The 14,851-nt window shown below is 45.4% G+C and overlaps 1 protein-coding gene across 3 annotated transcripts; it reads right to left on the bottom strand.

Moving 5' to 3' along the window:
• Positions 1-682: 682 nt before the first annotated feature.
• Positions 683-14,603, bottom strand: Cep20 (centrosomal protein 20). Of its 3 annotated transcripts, none has more exons than XM_026409261.1 (5): positions 14,531-14,603; positions 11,771-11,968; positions 9,839-9,923; positions 3,700-3,828; positions 683-1,026 (listed from the first exon to the last, which is right to left on the bottom strand). In XM_026409261.1, the coding sequence occupies exons 1-5, from the start codon at positions 14,595-14,597 to the stop codon at positions 1,023-1,025; spliced, it is 483 nt and encodes a 160-aa protein (XP_026265046.1). In that variant the 5' UTR covers positions 14,598-14,603; the 3' UTR covers positions 683-1,022. The 3 variants fall into 3 exon arrangements, with proteins under 3 accessions (XP_026265046.1, XP_026265047.1, XP_026265048.1); XM_026409262.1 differs by having other exon boundaries at positions 3,666-3,828; XM_026409263.1 differs by lacking the exon at positions 683-1,026 and having other exon boundaries at positions 3,752-3,828; positions 9,821-9,923.
• Between the last annotated feature and the right edge of the window lie 248 nt (positions 14,604-14,851).

Consider the following 14,851-nt stretch of genomic DNA (forward strand, 5'->3'; position numbering starts at 1 on the left):
ATTTCACATTCTTTCTTTTTAGTTGTAGGTGGACACAATATCTTTGCACTCATTTATTTATTTCATGTGGTGCTGAGGAGCAAACCCAGTGCCTCACACACATGAGGCAAGGGCTCAGTCACTAAGCCACAACCCCAGCCCCTTATTTTACATTCTTTTTTTTTAAATATTTATTTTTTAGGTGTAGCTGGACACAACACAATGCCTTTATTTTTATGTGGTGCTGAGGATCGAACCTGGGTCCCACCCGTGCTAGGTGAGCACTCTACCACTGAGCCACAACCCCAGCCCCCCTTATTTTACATTCTTAATAAAACAAAATAAACTCTGTTTTACTTATAGCATGTTAAAAGAATTATTTCCCCCTCTACCTTTTAATTAAAATTTCCAGCGGAAGCCAAAATGGACTAAGGAAAGAAAAAGTACTTGGTTATCTATTTACAAATTTAACTTTAGGTAGTAATTCAGATATTTAAGCTGAATCATGAGTGGTTTTCTGAAAAATAGGTCCTTTAAGAAAAATCAAACTGTACAGGAAATTAGCTTTGGTTTTAATATTCTTTAAGTCATGAATGAATTTTCCTACAAGTTCACATGATTCCAACTGAAGGAAATTTAATTAATGTGCATGTCAAGGAGCAGAACATGTGGATAAAGGCCTGGAACTTTTTTTAGAAGAAGGTACAAAGTTCTAAAAGCCCTTGCATTTTTCATGAACTTCTGGGCCTTCAAACTACTTCGTAAAAACCATGCACCTTCTTTCCAGTCACATCCAAAAAGCTAGATGACAGAGTTAGCTTTTATTCACAAATGCAGTAAAACACGAGGGGTCAAGTACTGTGCAGAAACTCAAATTTCTACAAAATGCAAATAGTAGTTGTAACACTGGAATGATAAATAAGTTACTTAATACACACAATTTTAAGATAAAAGATACTCTGCATCGAAGTGTCATCTCTTCACGGCCTGAGAAAGGGGGGAGCCTCGGTGTTGGTGCCTCCGCCCCTCTCCTTTCCTGGTGGTCACCTGGAATGAGCAGAAGCACACGTCAACATGTATCCTAAGACACAGGGGGGCCACACCTTCGCGAATGTTCCAACGTTGTCATGCACTCTTTGATGAGTTCTGAAGATGGCTTAAGATGATGAAAAAAAGTCTGGTTTTTTTGGTATTGGGGATTGAACCCAGGAGTGCTTTACCACCAAGTCACATCCCCAGCCCCTTTTATTTTGTAATTTTAAGACAGGGCCTTGCTAAGGTTTCCTAGGCTGGCCTGGAACTTGTGATCCTCAGTAGCTACCCAAGGGGCCGGGATCGCAGGCCTGCACCACTGCACCTGCCTTTAAATGCACTTCTTAAACCTACTGAGGAGTCAGAAATGTTCAGTCCTTGGGGCTAACTATTCAAAAGTGTTTCTTGCCCTTTTTTTTTTTTAAGTGAAGGAGGTAGGCTGGAGGAAACCCCTGCGTGATGAGTTCCAGGCCTACCTCTTATTTGTAAGGAATGGAATTCACGAGGGAGGAGGACAAGTGGTGGGTCAGCGGCTGCGGGCCGCCAGAGCTCTCAGACACAAGCGCCTCCCAGCAGCGCCCTCTGGTGGCAAGAAAAACATGGGCACATTCACACCTTCCTACCGAGATCTGAAAACTCCTGGAACCGTGGAAAATGTTTTCAAAAGCCAAAAAACAAGACAAGAAAGCTCCAGGAGGCTTCTGTGACCCCTGCAGTGCTCTGGCCACAGTAAAGAGGGCACTTCTGCCCAGCCCAGCACTGCCACAGCTGACAGAGCCTTTCTTGTGTCAATTCTTTTACGAAAATACAAATTTAGGCAAGGGATTAGAAAATGCAGATTTAGTACCAAAAATCCACACTTGGTTTTCAAATCCTTAAGAAGAGGTGACATCAGCCTTAGGACTAGGACACCTCTCCAGTCTGGATAGCAGATGGGGATCTCTCTCCCTCCACATTTGGGCAACTTTGTTGACAGAACAAAATGAACAAGTTCCTTAGAGCACAGTGATGTTAGGTCTTCTAGAAAAGTCCTGTTCTAGAAAATGGAGTCTGCATTTTTGTATAAAGTCGAGCTGATAAAGGTTTTCTCTAAACATCTTGTCTTTTATTCGGAGCAAAAACTTCTTTGCCTGCAAGATGGCAAGGGTCGACAGCAGCAGGTAGTGAGCGGGCTCTCGGAGGGTCTCCCCACTCTGCAAGCTCCTATGAGGTGTGCTTTCATCTTGGCAGGCTTTGGGCTTATTTTCAAATGGAAGCAGATTTTGTTTGATGTCTTGTCTTGCGTCCGGATGGGCCGGTGCAGTGATAAGGCGCGTGGCTTGCAGAGTGGTCACTTTACTATTTCTGCGACCTCCTCAGTGCCGTTAGGTAAGAGTGACGCAGCTCCAGACATGCAGGTGTGCAGGCTAAGAAAGGAAGTAGACTGCTGAACCGTGTTCCTGAAACATGACGCAACATGTGGCCGACAGTGCTTCAAGTCACTGCACAAAGAAATCACTGTTGTGCCAAGAAAATAATTTGCAAGTCATTGTTCTTGTCCCACTGGATCGGTGGTCACCCTCACGGCTGGGTTTTCTATGGAGCTTGCCACAGAACAGGCACCCAAAGCTGCTTTACTGCCTTGAAGCTGATTCTCTGATACTTTTGGCACTTTGTACCCAGAAGGTGTCTCTTGCCCCTTCTTTCCCTCCGTGTCCATCCCCATGTGGTGTAAGACAGCAGGAGCTCATCAGTGACTTCCACCTCTGAACAGAACTTGGTCAAGAAATACTTGTCATTAGCAGGAATGTTAAAGAGACTGATTATAAGAAGCTTATGAGCCAGAAAGGCTTATTTCTCAAGAGGCTCTCTTTCTTCCCGGGACTAATACAATGTCTTGCGATTGCTATGTAACAAGTGCTCGTGTGTCACCAAGATCCACTGGAACAAACGGATAGAGTCACATATTCCTGGGAAGCGTGTAAACAAATTTGTGCTGGTTTTCAATATTTGTACACTGTGACCAGCAATTCTACTTTACGTGCCCACACAGAAGAACTACTGGTAGGAGTTGGCAGAGCGATGAGCTCTCTACCACGGCTGGAAACACAGCTAAAATGCCATCCAAAACGGAGGCTCTACTACTGATGTAACTGAACAACTGAAAGCTCATTTTAACAGCAAGCATTCTGAAAAAAAAGATCAGTCATTCTAAGAATCCATTATTTGTGAAAATAACGACCATCTACTGTACAAAAAAAAAAAAAAAAAAAAAATCCTGAAAATGCAAAGGACACATGGCCCATGACTTCTCCATCTGTGTTTAGCTCCTGGACAGAAAAAAATGATCCCTTGGTAAAAAAAACTACTTTTACAGTATACAGATCTGCAGTGCTCCAAGGACTATAAATAAAAATCGGGTTTTGCAAAACTTTTGTGTGTGTATATGAATTTACATGTATGTGTGTACATACACACACACACACACACACACACACACAGACTTTCCCAGTTATTCCCCTACTTTTTAAAAAATTTTCTTTCCAAAAAGTATTTCTTGAAGGTTGAGTAACATAAGCTCACTGTTTTAGATATAAGTGAAGTTAAACTATGGCTCAAAAGCTCAGGAAAAACTCCTTCAAGGATTCAAATGCACAGGAAGAAAACACACTTACTAAAGCTAAAAGAGGAACCTCAGGAACCTCTTACCCATCGGCCTTCTTCTGTCTGACAAGATTTGGGTTTGAAGGTTGAAGTGAAGACTCTTTCAGAAAGGTGTTTGGGACGCTGTCCTTAGTTCCATGCAAGAAATGAGCCAAAATTCCATATAAAAGAGGTCTATATCAGGAAGAAAACAAAAAAAATCAATTAACATAAAAGGGACAACTAAAAACATTTATTCTTTAAAAGACAACCTCTGACACCAAAATGGCCAAGTAATTCACTAGGCTTAAAAACAGTTCTATAAGCCAGGGCAGTGGTGCATGCCTATGATCCCAGTGATTCAGGAGCTGAGGCAGGATTATCATAAGTTCAAGGCCAGCCTCAGCAACTTAGTGAGACTCTTTCTCAAAATAAAAGGCTGGGGATGTGGTTCAGTGGTAAAGCACCCCTGGGCTCAATCCCCAGTATCAAAAAATAATATTAAGAAAATAGTGTGTGATTATTATTTGAGTTGTGAACTATTCATACTCTTTAAGTTTAAAAGTACCGTTAAATTGAAGGAAAATTTAAAACCCAGAGAAAACATGTGAACAACTTAAAATTCATATAAACGGAAATACTATGAATCAATTCATAGGAATTCAGCTTTTAAACTCCAAGTCCATAGACCTCCCAGTATTTGATTCTGCCTGGTAATAGGACAGCAAATGCCTGTTGAATAAATCAGGGCCCAGAAAACGTCATATATCCAGACAGCCAGGGTTCCAACACTGGCTTTGCCACTTGTCAGCTGTGGACCCCTGGGCGAGACTCAGCCTCCCGGTCTCCTCAGTGTCTCTGCCACCTGAGGTGGGGAAAGCACAGGCCCTGAGTCACAACCGCCACGCACTGAGTGTTTAGGGCTTGCCCGGCACACACGTGGCAGCTGAATTTTAGAAGCTACACACAGTTCACAAAACACTCCTACTCCTCTTCATTTTATCCTCCCTTTGTGATGTCATAATCATTATCATCAATTTGTGAATGAGAAATCCACTGTCCAGAGAGTAAATAAAGTTCATATTTATACCCCAAGTCCTATACTTTTTCTAGAAATATGCCACCCAGGAATTTATATCAGTGCCTTTGCATCAATGAAAGCTGCCCTGTTGACAATACAGAAATGTTTTTAATTTCATCCTTGAAAATACAATAAACTTGACTGATTTTCTTAGATATCCACCTACTTCTCAGCTAGTATGTTCAAAGCATGAACAAGCCCTTGGAAACTGGGCCCAACTGCCCTCCCTGTGAACTGGTCTCAGTTCCAACACACGGAGTAAGGTGGAGAGTGACAGTGTCTACCTCCTGGCTTTCTCTCTAGGGGAAGGTACATTCCCAAGGACTCTCCAGCAGCCCCCTGGGAATGAAGAGCCAGGAGCTGAGCCTCCTGCCCGTCAACAGCTGGCAACCGAGAGCCGGCTAGAAGCCACCTCCCAGCCCTAGCAAGCCCCAGACGCCGCAGCCTCAGGGGGGAGCCTGAGCTTGACTCCCCAGCTCTGCCCATTCCCACATGCGCTACAGACAAGGATAAATATTTGTTCTAAGCCATCAGATTCTGGGGCAGTCGCTCAGGCAGCAATTAATAATTGCATATCAAAGCAATTTTTCCATGTTACCAGGAAAGCAGGAAAGGAGGTTTCTCTAAGAGGAGGCCCATCCCTCTCTTAGACAGGCCTCACCTAGCAATTAAAAGATCCGTCTCCTATTATTTTAAGCCAGTCTTTCCCCAAGTATTAATTTGTTAAGATGATTGTTAAGTGTTTAAATTTTTATATTTTAAATACGGATAAGATTGACAAAAGATCGAAATTTTTTAAAAATCAGGTATTCTAACTTGTATATAACTAATACATTTAACTTGCAATTTCATGGATATCAAGATTCATTTTTTAAAATAGGTTTTAAAAAGATCATTTAAAGTACCGCCTCACATACAATACTGAAAAATCAAACCTCTCGAAAACTGGAACTTTCTTCATAAACTTGGCACACCCTCATTTGGTGGCAGGGTTTGACCTAACATATTATCCATGAAAACTTCTGGACTTTCGAGACCCGGCAGCCCTAAGGGTTTCAGAACTGGCACAGAAGATCTGTACTAAGTGAACAACCCGAGTGCTACGGGGGGATGGCAAACTTGGCAAATGCAAATCACTAAACTCAGCAAAAATAGAGCTTGAAGAATTTCCCTAAATTTTTGGAAGTAAAGCCGTCACTTCTTAATACTTTCATCTGCAGCAAGTATCTCAAAACTACCAAGAGCCAGGAAGACTGTATCAGGGTTCATTCCTAAGTGCTACTGGCAAACCGAGGTCCTGAACTGGATGCCACCTTACCTCCCGGCCCGTCCCGAGTCACACGCAGACTCCTCCAAACTACCACTCCCACCATTTCTACTCTGGCAGTTTTCTATACTTTTCAAAATTTGTCAAAATATATGCTTTCTAAAGTGTTACCCACTGCTTTAACAACTCAGTGTTTAAGTACAGCTGTCAACTATACCCATGAGCGCTGGCTTTACAGGATGTGAATAATTATGCCAAAATTGGTCCCTCTGTCAAACAGGTTAGGTAACAATGGCTCCTTGATTGCAGGATTTCTCAGAGCAATTGCCCTAATAAGGTGATTATGAATCTCCAAGAAGGGATGTGGTATGGTGGCTTCCTGCTCAAAATCCCTTTTGCGGTGACTCTCATAGGACAACTGTTCTGTGGATCATGCTTTGGGCATGGTTGGTTCCCAGACAACACTGCAGAAAACAATTCCTACTGCTGTCTCCAGAGCCTACAACAGTGTCTGACACACAATGGGTTCTCAGACACTTTTAAGTGAACCACCATCCACTGCAGTATCTGTTGCAATAGCAAAACACTGGAAACAACCTAAATGTCCACCGATAGGAGCAGGTGCCAATCATTTATGGTACACAGAACACTACAAAGTTGTCTAAAACAGAAAGGGGAAACAGTTTTGCCGGAGGAGGGGAAATGGGGGAAGGTAGCCTTCAAAGATACCCTTAATATTTATGTAGTTAAAAAACTCAAAGACAAAGCGTAACGTTCCAAGCCGGAGGGGAAGGAACTCAGCGTCTGCTGCATGACTCCGCACTGCTCTGTACAGCGAGGATAACTTATAATCTTATTAATAAAAAAAGATTTATGTACTCTGGGATAAAAATCAAGTGGCAAATACACCCCCTGCACAGGCAGGAGCAAGTTCACACGGGTAGGTTAAATATAGCGTAAGTTTGAACGGCTGCAAGGGAGAGAGTCCACGGTGGGCGTCTGGGGAAGTGAGACTGGCTTTCAGCGAGGGCCAAGCTTGTTCCTCTTCAATGGCTGCTCCTCTGTGCTGTCTGCATTCTTCCTCAACAACAATTGCTACTTTCACTGTCACTTAAAACACTCTGACCCCCTGCTGAAGAGGTCTGTCCTGACTCCTCCAGCCACTACTCTGCCTCCGGAGCCTGTGGCAGTTCACAGAAGTGTCTGACCTTAAGAGGGGCAGGCAAGCAGCACGTCACCTCCTCCTGTCCTGCCTATCGGGCCCTTCCATCAGAGCAGCAGACCTCCCAGCACGGGGCTGAGCGGGGGTCTGGATGCTCGGGGAATGCGAATGTGGAGTGTGAGCTGGAGACGTGACTGTGAGGTCCAGGTGTGCACCAGCCCCAGCTACACTTATTTCGATCAAATTCTAGATTCAGAATATGGCATAATGGAATTATCTTCTTTTAGTCAGCCTAATGTTGCTGCTAAAGCCTTCTACAGTCATTTACTGCCCACATGAGGACTTTAAAGAAAATATACATCAATAGAACTGAGATAAAAAGGTTTTTTTCCCTCTTTTTCAAAGCAACCCTGGTTTTATATAGTTAGTAATTATCTGGGTAATGGAGGTTCAGTGCAGTAAGCATTTTATTGGGTATTCATGTGTGTAGAGAACACGGTGACAGGGGCTGGGGTGGTGGCTCAGTGGCAGAGCAGTTGCCTAGCTTGAGGCACTGGGTTCGACTCTCAGCACCACATATAAATAAATGAATAAAGATTCATCAACATCTAAAAAATATATTTAAAAGAGAGAACACGGTGACATGCCATGACAAATAGAAATGAATGTCACATATCCTTTTTTCTTAAAGATTCCTGTCCAATAGATGAACGATAAACAGTTAACTCTAAGAAAAAAGTATAACAAAAGTACAAATCAAATCTTAAAGAAACACAGAAATGTGGAAAGAAGAGGAAGAAAAATGTCAAAAAGGAGTTAATATCTGAACAGGGCCAGGGTGACAAAGGACACTCCCACAGGAAGTGAGACGAACAAGGAAGTGACCCTGTCTGCGAGGCTAAGGGACAGTTGGTGCAAAGGCAGAGAAGTTTGGGGTTACAAGGCATCCTCTGGGGACGATGCACAGTGAGGTGTGAGCCAATCCCACCAGAGACGGGTGGGGTGGGAAGACGCAGCTGGCCACCCTGGGCCGAGGCACTGGGGCTCGTCACATCCTCAATGTTGTTTTTAAACCATGCAACAACTCTGTTGAAAGACAGTGGCAGGTAAAACAAGGTGGAAAAGGAGGTGACTGGAGATTAAAAACAGTCAGAGGGTTCCTGAGCAGTGGGGTACAGGGTGGACAGGGGACGCAGGGCAGAAGCAGTGGGATCTGCAGAGGGACCAGTAGAGAACAGAGAGCCGGCACCTAGGGCTGGGGATGTGGCTCAAGCGGTAGCGCGCTCGCCTGGTATGCGTGCGACCCGGGTTCGATCCTCAGCACCACATACAAACAAAGATGTTGTGTCCGCCGAGAACTGAAAAATAAATATTAAAAATTCTCTCTCTCTCTCTCTCTCTCTCTCCCTCTCCCTCTCCTCTCTAACTCTCTCTTTAAAAAAAAAAAAAAAAAAAGAGAGCCGGCACCGAGAGGGACTAAGACCTGGGCAGCTGCAGGAAGCTCCCACGGAGGCAGGGCGTTGAGGAGATAAGAATAACCCATTTGGTTTCTGGACATGCCAATAGAAACCTTGCCTACGACTTAAGACTCAAGTTCAAAGCAGGCAGCAGCAGGCAGCATCACTAGAGCCTCCAGAGGCCACAGAAGAGGAGGTGGAGGACAAGGAGAAGGGAAAGCAGAGGACAGACTTGGGGGCGGGCGCAGGTGAAAGGAGCCCTAAAGAGTCAACAAAGAGGGGCTGGGGATGTGGCTCAAGCGGTAACGCGCTCGCCTGGCATGCGTGCGGCCCGGGTTCGATCCTCAGCACCACATACAAAGAAAGATGTTGTGTCCGCCAAGAACTAAGAAATGAATATTAAAGAATTCTCTCTCTCTCTCTCTCTAAAAAAATTAAAAAAAAAAAAAAAAAGAGTCAACAAAGAAACTGAGAGCACCATGAGGAAGCCCCAGAAACTAAGAGGTAAAGAGTCTTAGAAACAAATGACAAAAAGCATTTTAAGACAAGTCAATATTACAAAAGGCTGCAGAAACTCAAGTGAAGTTGAACTTCTCAAATCAGAAATCCACAGACGCCACTCTTGGCCCGCCAGCCTCAACCCAGAGTAGAGGGCCAGGCAGCACATTATCAGGGGCACCGACTGCACGGAATTCAACTGGCATGTAAGTCAAAGGCTTCGCGGTAATCAACCCCATCACACCAGGAGGGAGAATCAAAAGCTCAATGAATTTTTAGAAAGAGAAGGAAAGGTGCTGGGGCAGGCTGCCTGGAGTGCGAGGGCCTGGCCTGCCAGCCTCAGCCCTCTTCCGCCCACCCAGGGACCCTCTGGAAAGAACCACCACCAGAAAGTGCCGCCCACTCCTACCAGGGTGGCGTCAACCCTAGGACAGAACTTGAGATGCAGAGCGGGCGAGAGGGAGAGCAGCAAGTGAAAGTGGCCCTGAGAAGAGGGCTGGGGCGGGGGTCAGTGCAGCCCATGTCCAGCATGCACCAGGCCCTCGGTCCAGGCCCAGCACCACCACCAAAAAAAAAAATAGAGACGCTCAGTCCTCTGACAGACACCATAGGGATTTTCACGAACAAAGCGGACCTTCTCACTGCTGCACACCAGATCTGGGTCAAGACCTGCTGAATTAAAGAGAAACCACAGCCCCTTGCGCCAGGAGCTGAACGCCCACCTTAAAGAAGCTTCTTACATTTTGTTGTCCTTTGACTCTTCAAAGGCATTTAGTTCACGGACGAGAAACTGTCTGTCCAGTGGAACTGCAGGTTGACCAGATTCTGGAGGGGAAAAATTCATTAAAACACCGAGTCTGTTAATCTAATAACAAATGTCATTTTGATAACAACCATACTTACCAGATACACATACGTTTTTCAGATTTGGGAAGATTAATGACAGAATAGGGTAGATCTACCTGCAACCGACTTTATGACTTTGAAAAATTCATTCTGTTAATGCAAAACTTAATGCAGTTTAACCTAAGTTTTTAAATCCCCAATTCTGGATTGAAAATACTCTTTCTGCCTCTAAATTATAATACTAGACTTCAATCAGTTTCCTGAGAAGCCAATGCAGCATTACTCAGCCAGAAAGAAGTATGACTTTAAGACATTTGCCAGTAAATGGACAGATCTGGAGACTATCACACTAAGTAAAATAAGACAATTACCCAAACCAAAGGTGAAATGTTTTTGCTAATATGTGGAAGCGAACCCACAATAAGGGGGAGAGGGAAATAATAGATGTTCAGTTGATTAGATAAAGGGGAATGATGGAAGGGCTGGGGATATAGCTCAGTTGGTAGAGTGCTTTGCCTCCCATGCACAAGGCTATGGGTTCAATCCCCAGCACCACCAAAATATAAACACATAACTACTAATAACTCAATTTTGAAAAAATATATCCATTTGGCAGCAGTAATTCTAAAAGTAAAACTGGACTTGATATCAAGTGCCGGCAGGGACACAGGCAACTGGAACTCTCGTACTTCCCTGGTGGGAAAGTAAAATGGCGTAGTCACTTTGGAAAACAACTGGCCCCTTTTCCTATATAGGTCTGTGAACATTTACCACACAACCCAGCAACTCTACTCCTAGCTATTTACCCAAGAGAATGAATATTCATGTTCACATAAAACCTCGTAAGTAAATGTTTACAGCGGCTTGATTCATAACTGCCCCAAACTAGAGACCACCTAACTGCCTAATCACTGAAGCAGGTGAACTGGCAGGGCCACACTGTTTCCCTGGGGATAATGCAGCATGGCCACACTGTTTCCCTGGGGATAATGCAGGGACAGCCAGCATGGCTGAACCTCGGGTGCAGTATGCAAGCAACAGGAGGCAGAGTCAAAAGGCTTTACCATCATGCTCCATGCAGGACACTCCGGAAAAGAAGACCCCAGAACAGAAAAATGACAGCTTAGTGAGTGTCAGGGCGGGGCTGAGTGACAAGGCTGGCCACAGATGGGTGCCAGGAAATCTCCTGAGGTGATGGAAACGTTTTATGTCTCCACTGTGACTGTGGTGGTAGTTACACGATTGAACGTGTTGGACAAAATCCAACTGTACACTAAAAAAGGTCATTTTTTTTGTATGTAAATTTTACACTTTTTTTAAAAGCCAAAACATTTAATATGAAATTTGGTTACCTCACTGGATCTCATTCTAGGGAAACCAAAATCCAAGATAACTAGCTGATGTCACTGGCATCATATAGCCATCTATAACAAACTGAGGGATGCAGAAATGTATGCTTTATAGTAAAGGATCTGTAATGGAGAGTTCTAGCTAGTATTTTCTCCTGTAGTATGTTAAACTTTATAAAAATTTGTTTGATGGGCTGAGGATGTGGCTAAAGTAGTAGCAAGCTCACCTGGCATGCATGAGGCCCTGGGTTTGATCCTCAGCAACACATAAAAATAAAATAAAGATATTGTGTCCACCTAAAAGCTAAAAAATAAATATTTAAAAAAATTTTTGTTTGAGCTGTGAAAAGAGCACATATGATTTTTATGATCCAGTCACCCAGATGACACTGCTTGGTAATGAAATTGGACTTCTAGGATAAATTGGGGAACGGGAGGCACAGATTCTGCCTCAAGTGATAAACCATGACCACTTACCTGCTGTGAGGACCGATGCCGTATACTTATATTTGTTGAATTCCAAGTACTCCCGAATTAATTCGTTAATTAGAAGGTTTTCATGAGACAATGTTGGTCGGGGTTCACGATCATCATCTAGGGCACTGAAAACTTCAGCTCGGATCCTTGCTTTTAAATGCCCTAGTACCCCCCTTTTTTCCAAGGTGTCCTTTAAAACTGTTAAATATAAAATATTAATGCTTCAGTTATAAATTTTGTCACTGTTGGGGATGTTCTCAAGAAAAATGTTTAAAAGGTAAATAGTGCAAATGCAGCCCTTGAGCTAAACAAAGTAACCAAGTGGTCAATGACACTGACAAACCATGCTTGTAAAACAAAAACAAAAACAAAGTTTCCAAGTTGTAATGATTTATTCTGAATATAGTTGAAGGAATTCAAGTTTATCCCTATAGCATCTTTGTGGTCAGGGACTGTAGTCTGAGACATACTCTCAGACTACAGATGGGAAAATATAGGGGGATTAGAAGTAGAGTTAGCTTACCAGGACTTAGCCTACCTCCCCCAATCTCTCCTATGTTCAAGAGCATTTGTCACTGCAAATGGATTTTGGGCTTCACCAACAGCCTCCAGGGCAGAAAGGTGATTAAAGAAAACTAGAAGCCATAAAGAAAGGAATGTGTCATATATTTTGTATAAAAGCCTTTGATACCCTTTGATACCCTTCGGGAATGGCCCAGTCTGAATGAAACGGTTTTGGTTTTTTTTGTTTTTTTCTAATGACAGTTATGAGTGCTTAAAAAAGATAAAAGGACCTGCAGTGGTGGCCCACGCACCTGTAGGATCGTAAATTCAAAGCCAGCCTAAGCAAAAGCAAGGCACCAAGCAACTCGGTGAGACTCTGTCTCTAACTAAAAAGCAACCTAGGGCTGGGGATGTGGCTCAGTGGGCAAGTATCCCTGAGTTCAGTCCCTGGTACCCCCCAAAAACAAAACAAAGCAACAATGAAGGTGCTTGTGCCCGAGGTGGCCTGAGTTCTATACACGCAAGGCACGAGGTATGCAAAAAAAGCAAAGAACCACAGAAAAAGAACAAGACACCCCTCCTCCCCCAAAAGATAAAATGTCCATAAAATTTGTTTGGCAAACAAGCTTTCATGGACTTTCTTTTGGACACAAAGCACATTCAGAATTGGGGAAAGCAGAGAAAACAGGGCCCTCTTCAAGTCAGTGTAGGACACTCCTAGTCTGCAAAAAGTAAATCGCCTTCTGGGTTCCATATCATTTTCCCTTCTCTTTATTGTTATGCCTAGAACACTGCACCATAAAAACTCCATCAGAAAGAGGTTGTTGACCTGGCTGATCTCCCCCACGGAATACTGTCAAGAGCCATAGCCAGTCAGAAAGATGCCTGGCATTTGCCAGAGGGAATGGCTGAAAGGTGACACCAGGGAACCATTGAGATGATGATTTGAGTTAAGCTATATATAACTGCTGTGATGCTGGATTGATTGTATTGTATATTTGACCTTTACTGTTGGGCAATAGGGAGGCTCTTGCTGCCTTGGGCGCCTGCTACTTTGGAGTTCCTGTGAGTTCTTGTGGGGTTCAGGAGAGACTGAGCCTGGTGGAGGGGAGGGAGTGGGTTCCCATGTGGTGTGTGCAGTGCCGGTGAGAGCTGGGGAATAAAGAGTTGCTATTTGAATCTACAAGGCTTTGTGGGGGCTGGGTTATTTGTGCCCAGCCAGACTGCAGCAGAATACCTAAATTCTCTGAAACTGTAGGTGACATTAGGTGTGATGTGTATTTCCCCAAGGAGGGAGCCCACAGATCCAGGTGCAGTTTGTTCTGGTGTGACAGATGCAGTGCCCCTTTTATGACTGTTCACCAGCACAGTGCCCCAATATACAGTCACATGGCGGGTGTCGGAATCATATTCCCAAAGTCATGCAGCTTCCAACTCTCCACCTCTCTACCAAAGACTGGTTATCAGGCCCTGAGTTTTCTGAAAAGCAGAACTGGTTCGACTCATTAAGCAGGTTTATTGCCCGGTGATGAAGACCTGGCATCGTGGTGCGCCTCATCTGGGTTCCCACACTGTCTCTTCCCAGTCCAGGCCATGGGTACAGGGCATCCATCAGAGGAAGCACGGCCGAGGGGAGTGCTTAATACCCAGCTCAGGCGCTGACCAGTTTTACAATCACTAACACTTGTCGGAACGTCTGCTTCGAAGTTAATGGCATTAAATGTTCTTAATGACATGCACAGAACTACTACAGAAGTACTTCGGGGAACTTTCCCCGAGTGGCCACACCAGGAAACTCTGACCCCGGTTTCTCCTGATGGACAAGCGGGACCTCCTGAGCAAACCGAGCCAACCGGTCAGGACGGAGCTCCTAGCAACGACGGCTGTGCGTACAGCAATGACGACTGCCCAGTGGTCACGACCCTGCATCCCGGGCCAGCTCGGGTGCCAAGCCCGCCCGGGCCTCCCTCTCCCCAGCCCCGGCGGGGTCCAGAAAGACGCGCCAGAGGCCCAGGGTGCAGCCCGGGAGCCCGAGCAGGGGCCCGCGGGTTCTGGGTTCTGGCTCCAGCTCGACGCCGCTGGACCTCCGCGTCCCTCCCAGAGCCCGCGCGCGGCGGCCGCCACCCCCGCCGGGCGCTCCCTGATACCGCAGAACGAGCCCCGCAAAGGCCCAGCCTGTGTTCCTTCCGGCCCGTGCTCCTCACCGGTGGAAGTCGCGATGCTTACCACCCGGCAAGCAGCCGTGTAGGTACTCACCAGCCTTCAGTTCGGCGACAGTCGCCATTTTCAACGGCCGCCGGGGGCGCGCCGCGAAAGCGCGCATGCGCCGTTCCGCCCTCCCGCCCCGGCGTGGTCTACAGCCAATAAGCGCACAGCCCAGTCCCGCCCTTCTCTGTTTATGTTCTCCGGGATTGGAGGAGTGGCGAAAGTCCACGAGAGACTCCACCAATCAGCGAGCGCACTAGGCGGGTCCTGCTCCGGGAGGAGGGAGGTGGGAGGAGCCGGGACAGAGACAGTTCAAGCGTTGACCTGTGGGTGCTGCTGGCGCCTGGGTGCTTGACTGCAGCCTGCGGAGCC

Source organism: Urocitellus parryii, chromosome 9, assembly GCF_045843805.1.
Source record: "Urocitellus parryii isolate mUroPar1 chromosome 9, mUroPar1.hap1, whole genome shotgun sequence".
NCBI classification, from domain to species: Eukaryota; Metazoa; Chordata; class Mammalia; order Rodentia; family Sciuridae; genus Urocitellus; species Urocitellus parryii.